This window comes from Chelon labrosus (genome assembly GCF_963514085.1).
Source record: "Chelon labrosus genome assembly, chromosome: 4".
NCBI classification, from domain to species: domain Eukaryota; kingdom Metazoa; phylum Chordata; class Actinopteri; order Mugiliformes; family Mugilidae; genus Chelon; species Chelon labrosus.
In genome coordinates this window covers 32,046,483-32,064,010 of record NC_140340.1, presented here as the reverse complement: position 1 = coordinate 32,064,010, position 17,528 = coordinate 32,046,483, and the positions used below count along the sequence as shown (strand labels likewise).

The window sequence follows — 17,528 nt, the reverse complement described above, 5'->3', positions numbered from 1 at the left end:
GGTTATAGCCCGGCAGGGGGCATGAGGCGGGGGGAGGGGAGGGGGAGATGGGCGGAGTTCAGCACCCTGACAGCCTGGTGGACGAAGCTGTTCAGCAGTCTGGTGGAGCGGGCCCGGAGGCTCCGGTACCTTTTCCCCGATGGCAGGAGACTAAAGAGGGGATGTAAGAGCAGGATATCAGAATCAGAATCAGAATACTTTATTAATCCTTCAAGGAAATTGTTTTGTTGCTGTTGCTCCCATAAAGTGACAGTTGCTAGTTGAATAAAGGTAATACAAAAATATATAAAAATAAGTAAGATGCATTTAAGGAACAATATTGCACAAGTGTTCACAATATACAGAGGTAGAATTTGCAAATAAATTAACAGCGTCTAAGTGTTAAAGAGTGACCAACAATCAGTGGGAGGAGTTATAAAGTTTGATGGCCACAGGCAGGAATGAGCTCCTGTGGCGTTCTGTTGTGCATTTGGGTAGAATGAGTCTGTTACTGAAGGTTCTCCTTAGACTGGCCAGTGTGTTGTGGAGTGGGTGAGATGAGTTGTCCAGGATGGTCTTAACTCTTGCCAGCATCCTCCTCTCTGACACTGTGTTCAAAGAGTCCAACTCCACCCCGACAATATCACTGGCCTTGCGGATCAGTTTGTTGAGTCTGTTTGCGTCTGCCGCTCGCAGCCTGCTGCCCCAGCATGCAACAGCGTACAGGAGCACACTGGCCACCACAGACTCATAGAACATCCTCAACATTGTCCGACAGATGTTGAAGGACCTCAGTCTCCTCAAAAGGTGGAGTCGACTCTGTCCCTTCTTGTAGAGTGCCTCAGTGTTCACACAGTGTTATACATAATGATTGAATGAGGTACTATGAACATATTATACAGATGGATTTGTTCGTTAAATGTGAGTAGACTATAAACAGGAACTATAGCAGAAGATGATGAATTATGTGAACTTGTGCGCAGGCGCCGACTTGAGCGGCTGCTTGTTGCTGGTGCTCCCGACTGAGTTTCCAACTTTTGTAAATATTTCTTTTGCACGCAAATATACAGTATATTTGTTAGTTTCATTTACTTTAAATGCATCTTACTTATTACTTATTTTTATATATTTTTGTATAACCTTTATTCAACTAGCAACTGTCACTTTATGGGAGCAACAGCAACAAAACAATTTCCTTGAAGGATTAATAAAGTATTCTGATTCTGATAAGCAATACAAAAACAGATAACGTGAGCAATTTACAGTGCAAAAATAAACAATAAGCAGTAGCTATCTAAAGTTACTAAACTAATGCAATATTCGGTACATAGTACTGTGCAAACAGTATTATATATCAGATTATATAAAGTGAGCATGTGCAGAGTAGTCCAATAGTGCAGTGGTTCTACTTAGCACTTGATGCCTCAAATGTGTGTGTGTGTGTGGGGGGGGGGGGATGATTCAAACAAAGCTAGTCATAATAAAAATCAAAGAACATGTGATGCATCTTTCAAACAAGTTTTGTAGGCTTACACTTCTACAGTGAAAAGGAACCCGGGTCAAAAGCTAGAGACGCCATAAAAGTGCATATGTTTAAAGACAGACAGAAAACAGCCAGACTGCCACAATAACTGGCTAGATTATAATTATTATTTTTGCCCAGTTCAGTTACTTTCTCCCAGATACGTATAAAAACTTAATCAAGTGATATACTAGCAGTATAGGATGAAAACCTAAACAACTTTGAGCCAGTATGTCTTTACGTTGCTACATTTCTGAGTTGAGTCCATCATTACCCCTAGCATCCTGTAGCCCACACACTGGTTGACTTTTTTTCTTTTTCTTTTTGTGCATGATTTTTCATCTTTTTACTTCTGTATATGTTTTTGTTCATGTTGCATTGTTTAGTTTGATGTTTGCTTCCCTTCATTTTGTTATCAGCATAAACTGCTGGCTAACTTTGGTGTTAATATCAGTGATGTATCTCACAAATCTTGGCAAGTGTTAAAGTAAAAGCACTTGTTTTTATTTATTTATTTATTTTTTACTCTTGTCATGTTCGTATGAATATTAAATCAATTATAATAGCTAATGATGCTATTGAATAGAACATCTTGTATTAGCTGCTCACATATAATCTGCTTAGCTGTGCTATTAACACCCTACCCCTGATAAAACATGTCTCGTGCTGCAGCATTGCATATCTTCATACTGCTGAAGTGAAGCAGGCCCCAGTGAAGAGTTGGTGCAGATGAAATCCTCTTCAGAGTTTTTGTTGTATTTTAAAATGTGAGTTTTGTAAGTACACTGTGGACATGTCACATACATGGATGGTTTATCATTGCACAAGTGCATCTTAAGAGATACATTGAACCTGGAAAGCTAACGGGCATATGGTTAGGTGTTGTAACTATGGCAGACATGCTGACAGCATGTGCATGAGATAATCACATGCAATAAAATGGCCGTGCTATTTCAGAGACTGCTGCTGTTCACTGCTATTCAACATGTGTGTTGTGCTTTGTAAATTTAAAATATGTCGTCCCAGACAAGCAGATTAGGAAAATCTACAGCAGGGTCAGTTACTCCAGGCAGTTTGAGTATCAATAGGTAGAAATGCACTATATCAATACAAGAACATTAACCACTATCACTTTGTAAAACATAGAGGTTCATGGGGCACAAAAGGGAATCGTGTTTTCTGTTGATTATGAATCTGTAGGCTTTACTTGACTGATTGGTGGTCTGCAGGCAACAGCACAATTATGAAAAAGACTCAAAGAGGGTCTGCTACTTGAGAAAGAAATTAAATATAAATTAATATTATATAATTAATATTGTTTATATTTACGTATTTCTTGTTTATATATATAATTCCGAATGTTATTTACAACTGACAAGAAGTTTTCTAAAATAGAAACAACAAGTTAACGTTTCAGATCACGGAATTTCCTAGAGTCTGTGAAGGCAGCACGTTGTCACAGCCGTGAGGAGATAAACGGACGAGGCTCCGCCCCTGGTCCTCAAGAGCCTGCCTCCACTTGAGACTGTAGGTACATGCAAGGATACCTCAACCCAGCTACCTCTACACCGCTCCACAGGTAAAAAAAAAGAAAAAAGAAAAAAGAAAAAGTGTTTTTATTGTTAATTATAAGCTTAAATCGTATTTATTCTAACAACTTGTTTGCTCACTTTCTGGCTTGTATAATGAATGTTGAAACTTGAGTAACTAGAAACACCAAACTAGCATGTTACCAGTGCCTGAACTACTTCCACATGCAGCTAATTAATTTCTAAAAGACTTAGGCTAAGATTAAAAGCATTTAATTCATCATAGTCAAAGATTTTTGTTTGAGGAATCACCAAGTAACAAACACAGCTAAAAGGGTCTTAATTGTCTTTATCATGTTTTATGTATAAGCTGAGGACAAGTGGTTACAGAAAACGAATGCATACATTCTGTGTTTCCAAAACTGCTCAGTTTTATCCCCCAGTTTTTCTTACATCTTCGCCTGTAGACAGTAAGCAACATGTGAGTGTGTTGAGTTGGTTATTTTCTGCAGATGGATACTTGAGGAGCATACAGTGTGTTTATGAAATGTTCAGGTCTTGCATTTTAGCAAATGTTCTGCATGCAAAATCTTTAAAATGTGATGGAGTCATCGTCATGATCAGTTTTAGGATTTAAGAATAAGAATAAGAAAAACCTTTATTTGTCCCACAATGGGGAAATTGCAGTTTGCAACAGTATGTAGAAATGACAGAGATATAATAAATAATAGATATATTGCACAATCAACGTGCAGTCCAGAGTTCATTGGCCTTTTAAGGCCAGGTTCGTAAAATAACCCAGTTTCTGTTCTGTCAGGGAATCAGCTGCTAATCTGTTCCCACAGCAGACACAAGGAGATGACAGGGAGCGAGGGCAGGAGGGGATGCTGTGAAGATTAACTAAGCCGTGCTATTTACCTCTGTAATCCTCTGGCTTTTTCAGTCTTTTGTAACTGATAGGTACAAATGTGCTTTACCAAGCAAGAGCTGACCTCAGGCATGGACATGTAACTGTTTATGCAACCAGAACATACGGATAAAGTGTAGGGACATCTGTGACAGTTATGAAACAGAGAAGGCTTAGGGGTCAGGGCAGGACTAATACTGAGGGCCCAAGCCCACCTACCTGTACAAGAGGTTGACTAAAATCATTGCCACTGCATGCAGAAAATACAAGAACATTTCTGCAGCATCGAAAGTGCCCAAGAGCGCCGTAGCCTCCATCATTCTAAAACTAATGAAGATCGTAACCGCCAGCAGTTTCCTTAGACATCGCCACCCAGCAAACAGAGTAATCAGGAATGAAGGTCCCCAGTCAGACAGATAACCAAGAATCTACAGTGAGACTGTAGACTTGGGAAAACCTTACAGTAAGAGAACTATCAGTGCAGGATTGCACCAATCAGGCCTATATAATAGAGTGGCCAGTGGCAGTCTAACATTAAGAAATTTCAATTTGATGGCATGCTTAATACATACATTGAAATGATTCCACTTTTTAAATAGTGACTTTCAAGCACTGCCTAACCGTGGTGATATGTCTTATTATTATTATTATTTTTTTATCTCATAAGAAATATATGTATTTTATGTTTTCTACACTTCAGGAATCTACGGCAACGTCAGAGCCAAGATGGGGCGGAAAGAAATAATGTGCAGCTGGAAGAAAAGCACCAGTAATATCAAGGATGTGTTTGTCTTCAAGGGAAAAATGGGATCGTAAGTACTGTGGACAAACATAAACAAACACAGACAAGATAAAGGGAGGTGATGGTCCGATGTAAATCTGAAGGAGAGAAGGAATGGCCATTTGTTTGCTATTACTTTTACCTCTTTTACTACTTTTAAGATTCGGAGCATGCTGAACCAAATTGTTGTTGCACAAAAGCTTTACCAACCGTAACTAATTCCTTACCAGGAAGCCGTTTAATGTAAACATATTAGTCAGAAGTGAAACCAGCAAGCACACTATTATTTGTCACCGCTTTAGGTTTTGATTTATTTCTGAAGGTGGAGTTTTCCTCTAGGGAAACGTGCTTGACTCCAGGTTTATATGAAAAGCATGAGCTGTCATCGAGGATGGGACACACGTCTTTGTAGCAGCTACCATGTTCTGTACTGTCCAGCTCCTGTTTTACAGTTAATTATAGGTTCACAGGGCACTTACTAGATGGAATAGTTTGACAGCTTTCGGCCTTGTCAGTGACTTGGGTGAGTTTGGCCTACGGACTAGGGATAACCTCTTTCATTATCTCCCAGAGAGCTTGTTTTATCAATGGAGCCTGTAATCTACTCACTGCTGAACCTGACGGTGGAGAGCTTTACATTGTTAACCCGTTGAATGACAGTGAGGCTTCACAGTTTACCAAGTAATGATGAACATCACAACTTTGAACAGACATTTTGCACAGAGCACCTGCAAAACTATAAAAAGTTATTTAGCTAAGATGGGATCTGATCTATTTTGCTCCATTTTTGCTTGACCCATACTAGGGAGAAAAAGGGAGTAAATGTTTAGAAGCGCACTAAATAGCTGAATTTGCCTTTTAACAGCCTTATCAAACTTTGTAAATCTATTTCTGTTCACATCGAAACACAGTTAACATAAAAGCAATACCGTACAAATGAGCAGCATCATGATTATATCACAAATAAGTCAATAAGGCTTAAAAACACTCAATGTAAACTAATATTTAAGTTTATGTGATAAGTATTAGGTGACACCAAACTTAATCGCTTTTACACAATTTACAGATATTTAGTGAGACTGGTAGAATCACCTGGAATAAACTGTTTGTGTGAAGAAGCTGTCCTGCAGTGCCAAAGCTGCTTAAAGTTCTCCCTTGTCAACTGACTGTGAATGAGCTGAGCCTCTGTGCATGTGTATGAGTGTCTGTGGTTCCTGAGCGCTGACGTCAGAGCTGCAGTGCGGGAACATCCTAGCACCACTTCATTATAGGATTAAGCATCTGACTGACCATATAATACTGACTGTATTATAGTCAGTATTATATGGTCAGTCAGTATTATCTGACTGACCATATAATACTGACTGTACTGAATGGACATGGAGGGAGGTGGTGTGAGCAGGCTCTGGTGCAGGTGTGGGTTTATCGGAAACACGAGACAGAGACGTCTAAATGAACGCATCTGCTGCGCTCTGCATCCAGCGAAGCAGTCGTTTTGTTTGCATTCATTAAAAAAAAAAAAAATGTTTAAATTGAGTGAACTAGTAGTAAACAAGCATTTTTATTCTCCAGTGTTTTTTTGTGTTTTTTTTGCTCTTCTACACTGTCGACTAATGACACTAATGTTATAGGCTTCAGTTATGTTTCAAGTTGTGATTAGACATTACAAATCTTCTGCTCTAAAAGATTAAAATACAAGTCTGTAAAGGTTCTCAGTCATCCAGGTCATGGTATATCCAAAAATGTTAAAGAAAGGCAACTGGACTTGGGCTACACCCACAGATGTCCCTATTTAGACCTCAACTTCCCACCAGTCCCTTAGAACTGAAGAAGCTACTCAGATGAGTGGCGAAACATCTTCAAGAAACTCTCTAAGTCCAGTTGCCTTTCTTTAAAGTTGCAGTTGTCATATAAAGTAATAAATATAAAGTGTATCTAAGTCAGAATGCACTGTGATCAAAAAAATACACCAACATGTACAGGTTAAGGGAGCCCAGATACTTGATTTGATATCCAAAATGTAGAATTACACCCAGGCTGTCATGTGAGGGAGTCAAAAAAGTTACCTGATATCAGCTGGCATTGACTGGGTTACATGATGGGGATGGCAAAGCACCCTGGCATATACTGAATTACACATCACATGGCAGCTACAGAGAAGTTATCTGTCTGTTTTTAGTCAAAGGCTGGAAGGGCTTGATATTTGACTTACCGTATATTATTTGACCCCTCGAACAAAGAAGAGAGGGCACATATTTACACCCAACTCTGATGCAGAGAAAACTATCAAAGGAACCATCTGGTCCCTTAACCAACATTTTTTTGTAATTTTTTTTTTTTTTTATGATTGGTCCTTGTGCTGCATCGTCACCAGTCATATCTACTTCGAAAATGGCCACGGTAGTGACTGTTTGGTGAATTGTCCTATCATAATTTAGACACACATAATTACCAAAGACTGAAGAGCCTAAGAGATGTATGTGCGTGACATTTATGACACTTCTAATGGAGGTAATACAACTCATGCTTGGGGAGCCCACTATTTTCCCTGTAGACCAGTGGTCCTATATGTTAGGTTTACAGTCCAGTGGCTTAAAATTTAATCGCAAATACTTCTGGGTTACCCATGAGAACATTAACAGATAACTCTCCATCACCCTGGAAATATGAATTTCTTTGTGAACAGTGAAAACCGTGACAAGTAAAGGAATACAGCAGAATAAAACTACTTTTGTGAAACCCTACTGATAATGACAAAAACTGAACGGCAAAACTAAACAAAACAAAAACTAAATGACAATAATTCATTAAACTGTCTTTTCTCCGTCAATCCTAATTCAATGTGTCTTTGCTGTCTTTGTGTAGGGGGTCGTTCTCAGAGGTTTTTATGGTGAGAGAGAAGGCGACTGGGAAGCTGTATGCCCTGAAATGTCTGAAGAAGAAACACCTCGCTCATAGCAACCTGGAGAATGAAATCAATGTGTTGAGGAGGTAAAACAAACACACACACAGGCATGCACACACACAATATATGGCTGTCTTTGTGAGGACATTCATTGACATAATGCATTCACCCTAACCATCTCAACTAAGAGCCTAACCCTAACCCTAATGATCCTAACCATTATCTAAATGTTACCTTTACCAGGGTTTACCATACAATGTTAATACCAGGGTCTAATTTACTCGCCATGGTGCCGTAATGAAACACCAGAGGTTGCGCTAGACTTTTTCGTTGTCTGTCATTTTGACTGACAGGGTCATAAAAATCCCGTCATAATCTATTTTTACCCGTCACTTTAATTTTTTAAATGATGACGTATTCAGTAGCATTTAAATTTTATTATAATATCATTAACTTCAAGTACCTTTTCAGAACAGTATTGATTTTAAATGGTAAAAAAAAAAAAGAAGTTTGGGCTGCTGACACGTCTTGTCCGTACTCGGACCAGGACTGCTAGCGCTAACAGCTCTTAGACGGCACCGTAGGGTTGTAGTGCTTCGGTGGTATGCGAACTATTTTATTTTTGCACAATTTGCACAAAACTCTACTTTTATCAAGGCTTCCATCAGGTAGTTTTTTTAAATAAAATTTGCGTTCCATCAGTCCTAGCAACGTGCTTTCATCCGATTTGTCCATTTTGGTAGCCGTTAGCCACATTTAGTTAGCTGAGCTCTGACGTCTGCATCAGTATAATCGGTGTACCAGGAAATCGTGCACTGACAAAAGTTCCGCGATGTTTGGAACGCAAACTGTGATTAGAGACAAGAACCAATTAATAATGTCACTCGCCACCAAGTGGTCAGGGGTGAGAATTACAATCTGTCAAAATGACCGATGGCCTTCAGATGTCAGTGACGGAAAATATTCGGTTAACGCGACCCCTGACACACACACACACACACACACACACACACATTCATGTAGATGATTTCCAGCAGAGGTCTGCCCCATATACTGTAAACATGGCTCTTTGTTCCCTTTCTTACAATTTTAGGATAAAGCATGAGAATGTGGTGGGACTGGAGGATTTCTACGAGAGTCGTACACACTACTACCTGGTCATGCAACTGTAAGTTGACTCATTATTATCATGTGTCCCCCAAGTGATTACCTTATATCAGGGGTGCCCACACTTTTTTGGCTTGCGAGCTACTTTTACAATCACCAAGTCCTAGTGATTCATATATATGTATGTATGTATATATACACAATTAAGTGGCTGGAATAGTGTACAGGAACATCTGTACCCAATATGGAATAGAAGCACCCAAATCCCAATGGGCCGCACCACAGAAGGTGGCTGAGAACAGCAGGGCCAAGGTTCTGTTGGGACTTCAGCTTCCAGACTGACAAACAGGTTCTGGCTAACCAACCGGACATAGTGGTGGTAGACAAAGAGCAGAAGAAGGCGGTGGTGATAGATGTGGCGATACCAGCAGACGCCAACATCAGAAAGAAGGCTCACGAAAAGGTTGAAAAGTACCAAGGGTTGATACATATTTGTCTATAGTACGTAGTATAGATGTAATTTTAGGTATGAACAGGCATGAATGGTAAAAATGGTAGCATTTAAATTTTGGCTGTCAACATTTATTGAAATTATTTATTGAAATTACAAAATCGGTATGTACAAATACATTACAAATTATACACTATTCACTATAACACATTATATAACATTATGATCCAATGTGCAACAAAGCTCAAGATTTTCACTTGGGACTTCTAAACTTTAAACCGTTAATATAGAAATGAACATCCTATTCATTAGCTTCCGTTAACCGGATGTAGTTCCCACTCCGACGGGTCCTACCAGAAACTAGTGCTTGCAAAAGGTTCCAAGGTGAATGTATATTGAATGTACACAAACCAGCATTGGAGGAACACGTACGTTATCTTGGCTGCAGTCTGAGTTGAAGCGGTGTGTCGTAAATTGGCGACACTCGGCGTCAAGGGGTTAATTGTTGCTACGGTGTTAAAAGCGTTATCCATCTTTGGTTTTATTTTTATTAAGAAAAAGTGCACTGCACCTTTAAAAAAGTAGAGCCTTCCCTTTAAGAAAGACGTTTGTCTTGCTGTTTGTTTTGGAGTTGCAACAGATATATGATTGGACTAACATCCAATTCAATGGCATGGCATCGACCAGTAGATCGCGATGATCGACCAGTACATCGCGATGATCGACCAGTAGATCACGATCGACATGTTGGGCACCACTGCCTTATGTAATGTAACATTGCCATTGGCACATTTTTCTCCTCAAATCACTGTAAAGTTAGAAACATCCCACTAAAAAAATCACATGCACTTATTTCATAATGCCATTAAGTAAACCCAAACTTTTCCTGATCTGTTTAATAGGTTTATTTATAAGTGATCACAAGCTTATTAGAAAGATAAAACCACTAATGACTCTTCTTGTGTGTGCAGGGTGTCAGGTGGAGAGCTCTTCGATCGCATTGTAGAAAAGGGGGTTTACACCGAGAAGGATGCCAGCAAAGTGATCAAACAGGTGCTGCAGGCTGTCAGCTACCTGCACGAGAACAGCATCGTACACAGGGACCTCAAGGCAAGAGATGGCTGTCCCACAAACATGCACACACACACAGATCCACACAGACACAGACATATTCTTTACTTTCTCAAGTTTTCTCTCTCTCCCTCACAGCCTGAGAACCTGCTCTACTATAATATGGATGAGAATGCTAAGATCATGGTCAGTGACTTTGGTCTGTCAAAGACGTTAGAACACGGTGTGATGTCTACAGCCTGTGGCACGCCGGGATATGTTGGTGAGTAAATGAGGAGAGGCATTCACACGCAGGTTTTGCAACACCTCCTCTTTTGTCCCGTTATATGTGCTTGAGGGTTGCTAGCCTCCTTAAAAATTAAATAGTTAGTCCAGGTGTCCAGATCACGTTCTGGGTCATTTGACCATGCTGCTTATTCCTCTACAGAGATGTTTGATTTGATTTGACTTGATGTTTTCAGAATTATTATTATAAATATCTGTTTTATATTTATTTCATCCAATGCCACCGCAGCTAAAACATTCACACAATCATAATGACGTGTTTAATTTCCACACTCCAGCTTCCAGACATGCTGGTTAGGTTCATTGGTGATTCTAAACTGGCCGTAGGTGTGCATGTGAGTGTGAATGGTTGTCTGTCTCTCTGCGTTAGCCCTGTGATAGACTGGAGACCTGTCCAGGGTGGACATAGGCTCCAGCCTCTGCGACCTTTCACGGGTCAAGCGGTTACAGAAAATGAATGAATGAATAAATTAATTTATACAAGTGCAGAAAATGAATTTACTTTTTTTTTTTTACAGTGTAATCATGCTGTTACATTTCTGTAGATGAACATCCATTATGACATCATTATCCAATCTGAATACTGCATCTTATAACTGTGTGATACTGTTATGTCAATCTGCAGCCCCTGAGGTTTTGGCTCAGAAACCCTACAGCAAAGCAGTGGATTGCTGGTCCATCGGAGTTATCACTTACATCCTGTAAGTATATTTCTGTTATATAATTGAGAATCGAGAGAATTGAGAGAATCACTCTAAACTTAAATTTGCAACCTTACTTTTATTAAAAGAACAGGCGTCCTAGATAATTCTTATATGGATATTGCATATGCTACGGCCTATAAATACTATTTTTTTCATGGAATGGTACTATGTTTTAATAATGGTGATATGATAATCTGAAAAGTACCTTTAAAGAAATGTATCTTTTAAATGATTTGCTAAGTTAGCTCTGTTTGCTGCAGGCTTTGCGGCTACCCTCCATTCTTTGAGGAGAATGAGAGTCGTCTGTTTTCAAAGATAATGAGGGCTGAATATGCCTTTCATTCACCCTTCTGGGATGACATCTCTGAATCAGGTAGGAGAAAAAAAGAAGTATTTATATATCTATTCAGTGTAAATGACATGCTAATTTCAAAAGACTTAAATGCGGGACACGGGATGCAGTGTCCAAACAACAAAAACAAGCTTTAATTAAAAAGTGAATCTAACATAGCAGTAGTCCAGTTAACACGAGAAACACGCTGATAAAAAAGAGAAAAAACATGAGGAGTAAAGCAAAGCTAGACACAAAGAACAAAGCTGAAGAATACCAGGAGGCTTCACTGAGCAAGGATGAACAGGACAACACTAACAAATATCCAAAGCAGGGATTTGTCTTGGACTAAGTAGACTTGGGAATTTAGACATTGGACTGGCTGCAGACTGGACTCAATGGGCAAAAGCTACTTAAAAAAAATATATAGATTTGTTATATATATATTGACTGTTTGCAATATGCAGATCTATGCGAAAAAAGTTGAGTGACTAGATTTTAGTTTGCTCTGTTGCACACTAACCAAACATTAGCTGAAAGACTGAATATGTTTAATGCTGAATATGTTTAATGTGATGTGCACAGTATAAAGAACAGTTTAGACAATACAATAAAATCCTTCCAGTGCAAAAATATTCGAGTTGTATGAACTGGCCTGAGGGTGGAAACTGTTTATGATTGATTGCTCATTCAGTTTTGCCATCTGCCATGAATGACTAAAACTCAGCTTTAGCTGTTTCACAAACTGTGACAAAAATAGTGTAATTACTATATCGGACTATGGTGTAAGCTAACTAGACGGGGATTGTTTCACATTACCTTAGAGATTAACCTGATATAGTAGGTTATAATACTGACATCATCTCCCGAGGACACAGTGTACTATGTAGTGGTTTGACCTGCTGGATTAGGTCAGAAATAAATAGGCAAGGACAACTCTCACTTGGCTGCAGAAATTAAATTAGCTGGTATTAAGATATTGGTCAGCTGTCCTCCTGACCCAAAGAAAGAAAAAAAAAATCATACATTTTTGCTTGTATTTTATTTTATTTTGTAAACACTTTTATTTTTACTAATGGTTTTCAGAGTGTTTATTTTTGTTTATTTTTGTGTACAACGGAGCTACTGTGACCAAGAAATTTCCCTTGTAAATCAAAAAAGTCAAAGGCCAAAATGTCTTTCCTCAATTTCTCTGATTGTTACTTAAGAAAAAGATCTACCTTCTTCCTTTCGCATCCTAAGACATGTTGCCTTAGTCTGTCCTCCCAAACCTACCTTAAACACATACAGAAACCTCTCTGGACCTCCCACAACCAGTGTCACTGGACGTTGTTCTGTATTCTCTGTCATGACTATATTCTGTTTTGCTCTTGTGTTTATTGGCTGAGTGTATATATTTATTTATTTATTTATCATTCATTTGATCAGAATTATATGTATACCTCATTATATCTACTTCATTATTTTAACATAACAGCGTATACTTGCCCTATGTGGATCCCATGGCTGCATGGACATGACAAATGATTTTATTCTCTTATTCATGCTCTAAATCCTCCACTCAACCACATCAACAGTCATGTTAATGCAAACATTTTATATGACTTTTGCTTTGTGACATGGTGTGTAGTAGTAGTTGAAGCTCTTGACCTGTATCTCAGGGAGTTTATGTATCACTGCTACCACATGTTTGGCTAATAAGATAATTGCACAAATATGCAGTTGCAAAGGTGTTCTTAATTGTGCTTTATGAGCCTTTATTTTTTCTCTTATTATATGCTTGTAGCATGTCAGACTGCTGAACTCTAATCTGAAGCTAATTATTGTCAATTTCATGTGTCAACAGCCAAAGACTTTATCAGGAATATGATGGAGAAAAACCCCACGAAACGCTTCACGACTGAACAGGCACTCCGACACCCCTGGTTAGTCCTTTATTTCGGCCACAGATAAGTTTTCTTTCTATCTTTCTTTTGTTTTTTTTCCCACACTAACCACTGTTATTTATTTTTGACTGCAGGATTGCTGAGGATACAGCTAAAGACCTGGATATTTATCACTCTGTCTGTGAACAGATGGAGAGAAACTTTGCCAAATCCAAATGGAAGGTAAGTAACACTGCTGCTGGATTAATTGAAGTGTAAAATATCAGCCTTTATGGCACGAACTGCCATCAATTCAAACAGGTTAGATCTGCTTTTCTAAGATACAGGGACTTAAGGTAAAGTGGCCAGGAATTAACCTAAAATACAGTGTCAAAGCCTGTAAAGTGTTGTCGAAAGCTAGGAACTTTGTATTTTATTATATTGTAAAAATCACTACAAATGCCCTTCACATATTATTACAAAGTTTCCAAAGTTTCCATTTAACAGAGTTAGAAAACCCTGTTAAATAAAGCTTATTGACATGACCTGTGTCTTTACTAATTCAAGCCAGACGTAGGCATCACCTGTATATGTGTATCCTTATCTCCAACAGCAAGCCTTCAATGCAGCCACAGTAATCAATCACATGAAGAAACTGCAGTTGTCCCACACTGAGCCCTCCCCACTATCCGTGCCCAACATCGCAGTGCAGTCCTCTTTTCACAACGACTGCACTCAGAAGGAGCTACTGGGACCCCACCACGGAGGGGATGACTCCCTCGACCCCAATGGGAATCTCGTTCACGCTGCCAGCCAGCTTTCTTGCAGTAACCCTGAGTCGGGCAGATGTCCAACACTGAGAGCCATCCACAGTGAACCCGGCAACCACCTCGCCACTGATGAGTCAAGACAAATCCATAACTTTCATTCAGAGAGCGATGCTTCATTCAGGCCATCCGAGAGGTGAGAACTGCTTCCTTGTTCCAGCTGCTAGAAAAGCAGCAATTTCATATTTAACAGCTAAGTAAGAAATAAATAAGGAATTAAATTGCTTTATTATAGTTAAGTGAAACACATATGACTATATGGTGATCATATTTGATAAACATTCCAAATGCATTAGCAACATTTTATTTATAGCTTTTTTAAAGATTGTTTATTATGAGAAAGACAAGTGGTTGAAGAATAGAGCCCTGAGGTACCCCACAATTGAATGTAAACACTAAAGATTTACAGTAAGTATTTGAAGTATTGTTTTTTTTCAGTGCAGTGGAAGATCTAACGTATAGACTGTGATATTGTTATAGAGCTTGACTAATTAGATTAGATTCAACTTTATTGTCATTACACATGTACATGTACAGAGCAATGAAATGCAGTTTAGCATCTAACCAGAAGTGCAATAGGCAGTAAGTGCACGTGGCATAAATATTATGGTAAATAAGTATGGTACAGGTTGTTTTTACAGCATATGGACAATATTTACAGATCAGAACCTATGTACAGATGAGACCATATATACAGGTTAATGAGCAAGATATACATAACGATTGAGTGAGGTACTATGCACATATTATACAGATGGATTTGTTCGTTAAGTGTGAGAAGACTATAAACAGGAACTAGCATAACATAATCATGGCAGATGATAAATTAGGCGATACAAAAACAGATGACGTGAGCAACTTACAGTGCAAAAATAAATAATAGCAATCCAAGTTACTAGACTAGTGCAATATTCGGTACATAGTACTGTGCAAACAGACTGTATAAAGTGAGCATGTGCAGAGTAGTCCAATAGTGCAGTGGTGATGATGTAAAAGTCTTTGGTCAGTGATTGAATGATGAGTTAAGGGGTGTGAATTGGTGTGTGGGGGTCAGCAGGGGTCAGCGGTGGATCGAGTTCAGTAAGGTCACAGCTCTGGGGAAAAAGCTATTCCTCAGTCTGCTGGTCCTTGTCCGGAGGCTTCTGAAACGCCTGCCTGAGGGCAGGAGGGAAAATAGTCCATGTGCCGGGTGGGAGGAGTCCTTCAGAATGCTGCGGGCACGACGCAGACAGCGCCTCTTCTGGACGTCCTCAATGGCAGGGAGTGGAGTTCCTGTGATGCGCTGGGCAGTTTTCACTACGCGCTGCAGGTGTTTGCGCTCCGCAGCAGAGCAGCTTCCATACCAGACTGTGACACAGTTGGATGTTCTCAATCACGCAGTGGTAGAAGTTCACCAGTATGGCTGAAGACAGATGGTTCTTCTTCAGTGTCCTCAGGAAGAAGAGGCGCTGGTGAGCTTTCTTGACCAGGCTGGAGGTGTTGGTGGTCCAGGACAGGTCCTCTGAGATGTGGGTCCCCAGGAACTTGAAGCTGGAGACACGCTCGACGGCCATTCCGTTCATGTGAATGGGGTCATGCGTCTTCTTCTCTCCTTCCTGGAGTCCACAATGAGCTCCTTGGTCTTGCTGATGTTAAGGAGCAGGTTATTGTCGGCACACTATGTGGCCAGGTGCTGTACCTCTTCTCTGTAGGCTGTCTCGTCGTTGTTAGTGATGAGACCAATCACGGTGGTGTCGTCTGCGAACTTGATGATGGAGTTGGATCCATGCACAGGTCTGCAGTCGTGGGTGAAGAGGGAGTACAGAAAGGGGCTCAACACACAGCCTTGTGGTACACCGGTGTTGAGTGTGACAGTGGTGGAGCAGATGTGGCCTGACCTCACGTGTTGTGGTCTGTTGGTCAGAAAGTCCATGATCCAGTTGCAGAGGGAGGTGTTGGTGCCCAGGGCTCCAAGTTTGGTGATTAACTTGGAGGGGATGACAGTGTTGAATGCTGAGCTGAAGTCAACAAACAGCAATCGTGCATAGGTGTGGTTATTGTCCAGGTGTGAGAGCACAGACTGCAGTGCTGTGGAGACTGCATCATCTATGCTCCTGTTGCTACTGTAGGCGAACTGGTGTGGGTCCAGTGTGGGAGGGAGGGAGTCCTTCAGGTGCGCCAGGACCAGTCGCTCAAAGCACTTCATAATGATGGGTGTGAGTGCTACAGGGCCGTAGTTCGTTGAGGCACGTCGGCTTGGAGTGTTTTGGCACTGGCACGATGGATGTCGCTTTAAAACATGTTGGCACAGCTGCTTGGGCGAGGGACAGGTTGAAAATGTCTGTGAAGATCCCGGTGAGCTGCTCCGTACATGCTCTGAGCACACGTCCTGGGATGCCGTCTGGTCCAGCAGCCTTGCGTGCGTTGATTCTGCTCAGTGCCGTGTGGACATCAGTGGGGGAGAGTGAGAGGAGCTGGTGGTCTGCAGGGAGTGTTGTCTTGGTGGCGGTGTCTCCGTTGTCCCTCTCAAAGCGAGCGTAGAAGTTGTTATGTAATGTTATGAGAACATCGATAAGGTATCATTTGCTGAATGCTTTCTGCAGTGGCGAATTGTCATTTATTAATTTCTAGGTGACTTTAAGTGAGTTTATTCTTGAAGGAATATTTTGTAACGTTTAAAAGAGCATAGACTCTATGCTCTTTTAAACGTTGCCATAGAGCAAATCAAAACGTTTATGCTGTAAGTTATCAGTTGCATTTTCTGTGACGTCCTCCTATTTTTCTCTAAACCATAGAAAGTCATCTACAGTTTGTCATTTTTATGTTACTCTAACATGAATGCGGCTGTGTAATGTTTTTCAGTCTGGATTCTGTGGCTCAGAGGAAGGACCAGCCTCTTCAGTCTGGAGTGTGTTCTGTCATGTGATTGGTTAACTGACCCGAGGTGAATTCTATGCAGGTAAACAGTAAAATTAAACGTCACCTACACAAATTCCTGTCTCAAATCTGACTGTAACTGTAATTTTTTAACACCTCTCCTCCTTTTTTTTCAGTTTGTTTCTCAATGTGATGGCACTCAGAGGCAACACAAAGGTGTTCTCACATCTGCTGCTAAGCTTTTTCATAACCCCTTGGCTCTCTGCTTGAGGAACTGTTCTGTTAGGTGCATACAGTGTCACTGTAAAGAATGTGTATGCAATGAATGAAGTAGGGATACCTAAACTAATATTATAGTTTAGGTATTATAATATGCATTTAATTTATCCCCAAAAATATTGTATATTA

General features: G+C 40.1%; 1 protein-coding gene across 1 annotated transcript; it reads left to right on the top strand.

Annotated features, from left to right (window-relative positions):
* Nucleotides 1-3,828: 3,828 nt before the first annotated feature.
* On the top strand, nt 3,829-17,414 carry camk1ga (calcium/calmodulin-dependent protein kinase IGa). The gene is made up of 11 exons (XM_084543067.1): nt 3,829-4,749; nt 7,584-7,709; nt 8,717-8,791; nt 10,153-10,514; nt 11,163-11,238; nt 11,502-11,614; nt 13,419-13,497; nt 13,593-13,680; nt 14,051-14,400; nt 17,106-17,202; nt 17,297-17,414. The coding sequence occupies exons 1-10, from the start codon at nt 4,664-4,666 to the stop codon at nt 17,167-17,169; spliced, it is 1,419 nt and encodes a 472-aa protein (XP_084399193.1). The 5' UTR covers nt 3,829-4,663; the 3' UTR covers nt 17,170-17,202; nt 17,297-17,414.
* Nucleotides 17,415-17,528: the final 114 nt, after the last annotated feature.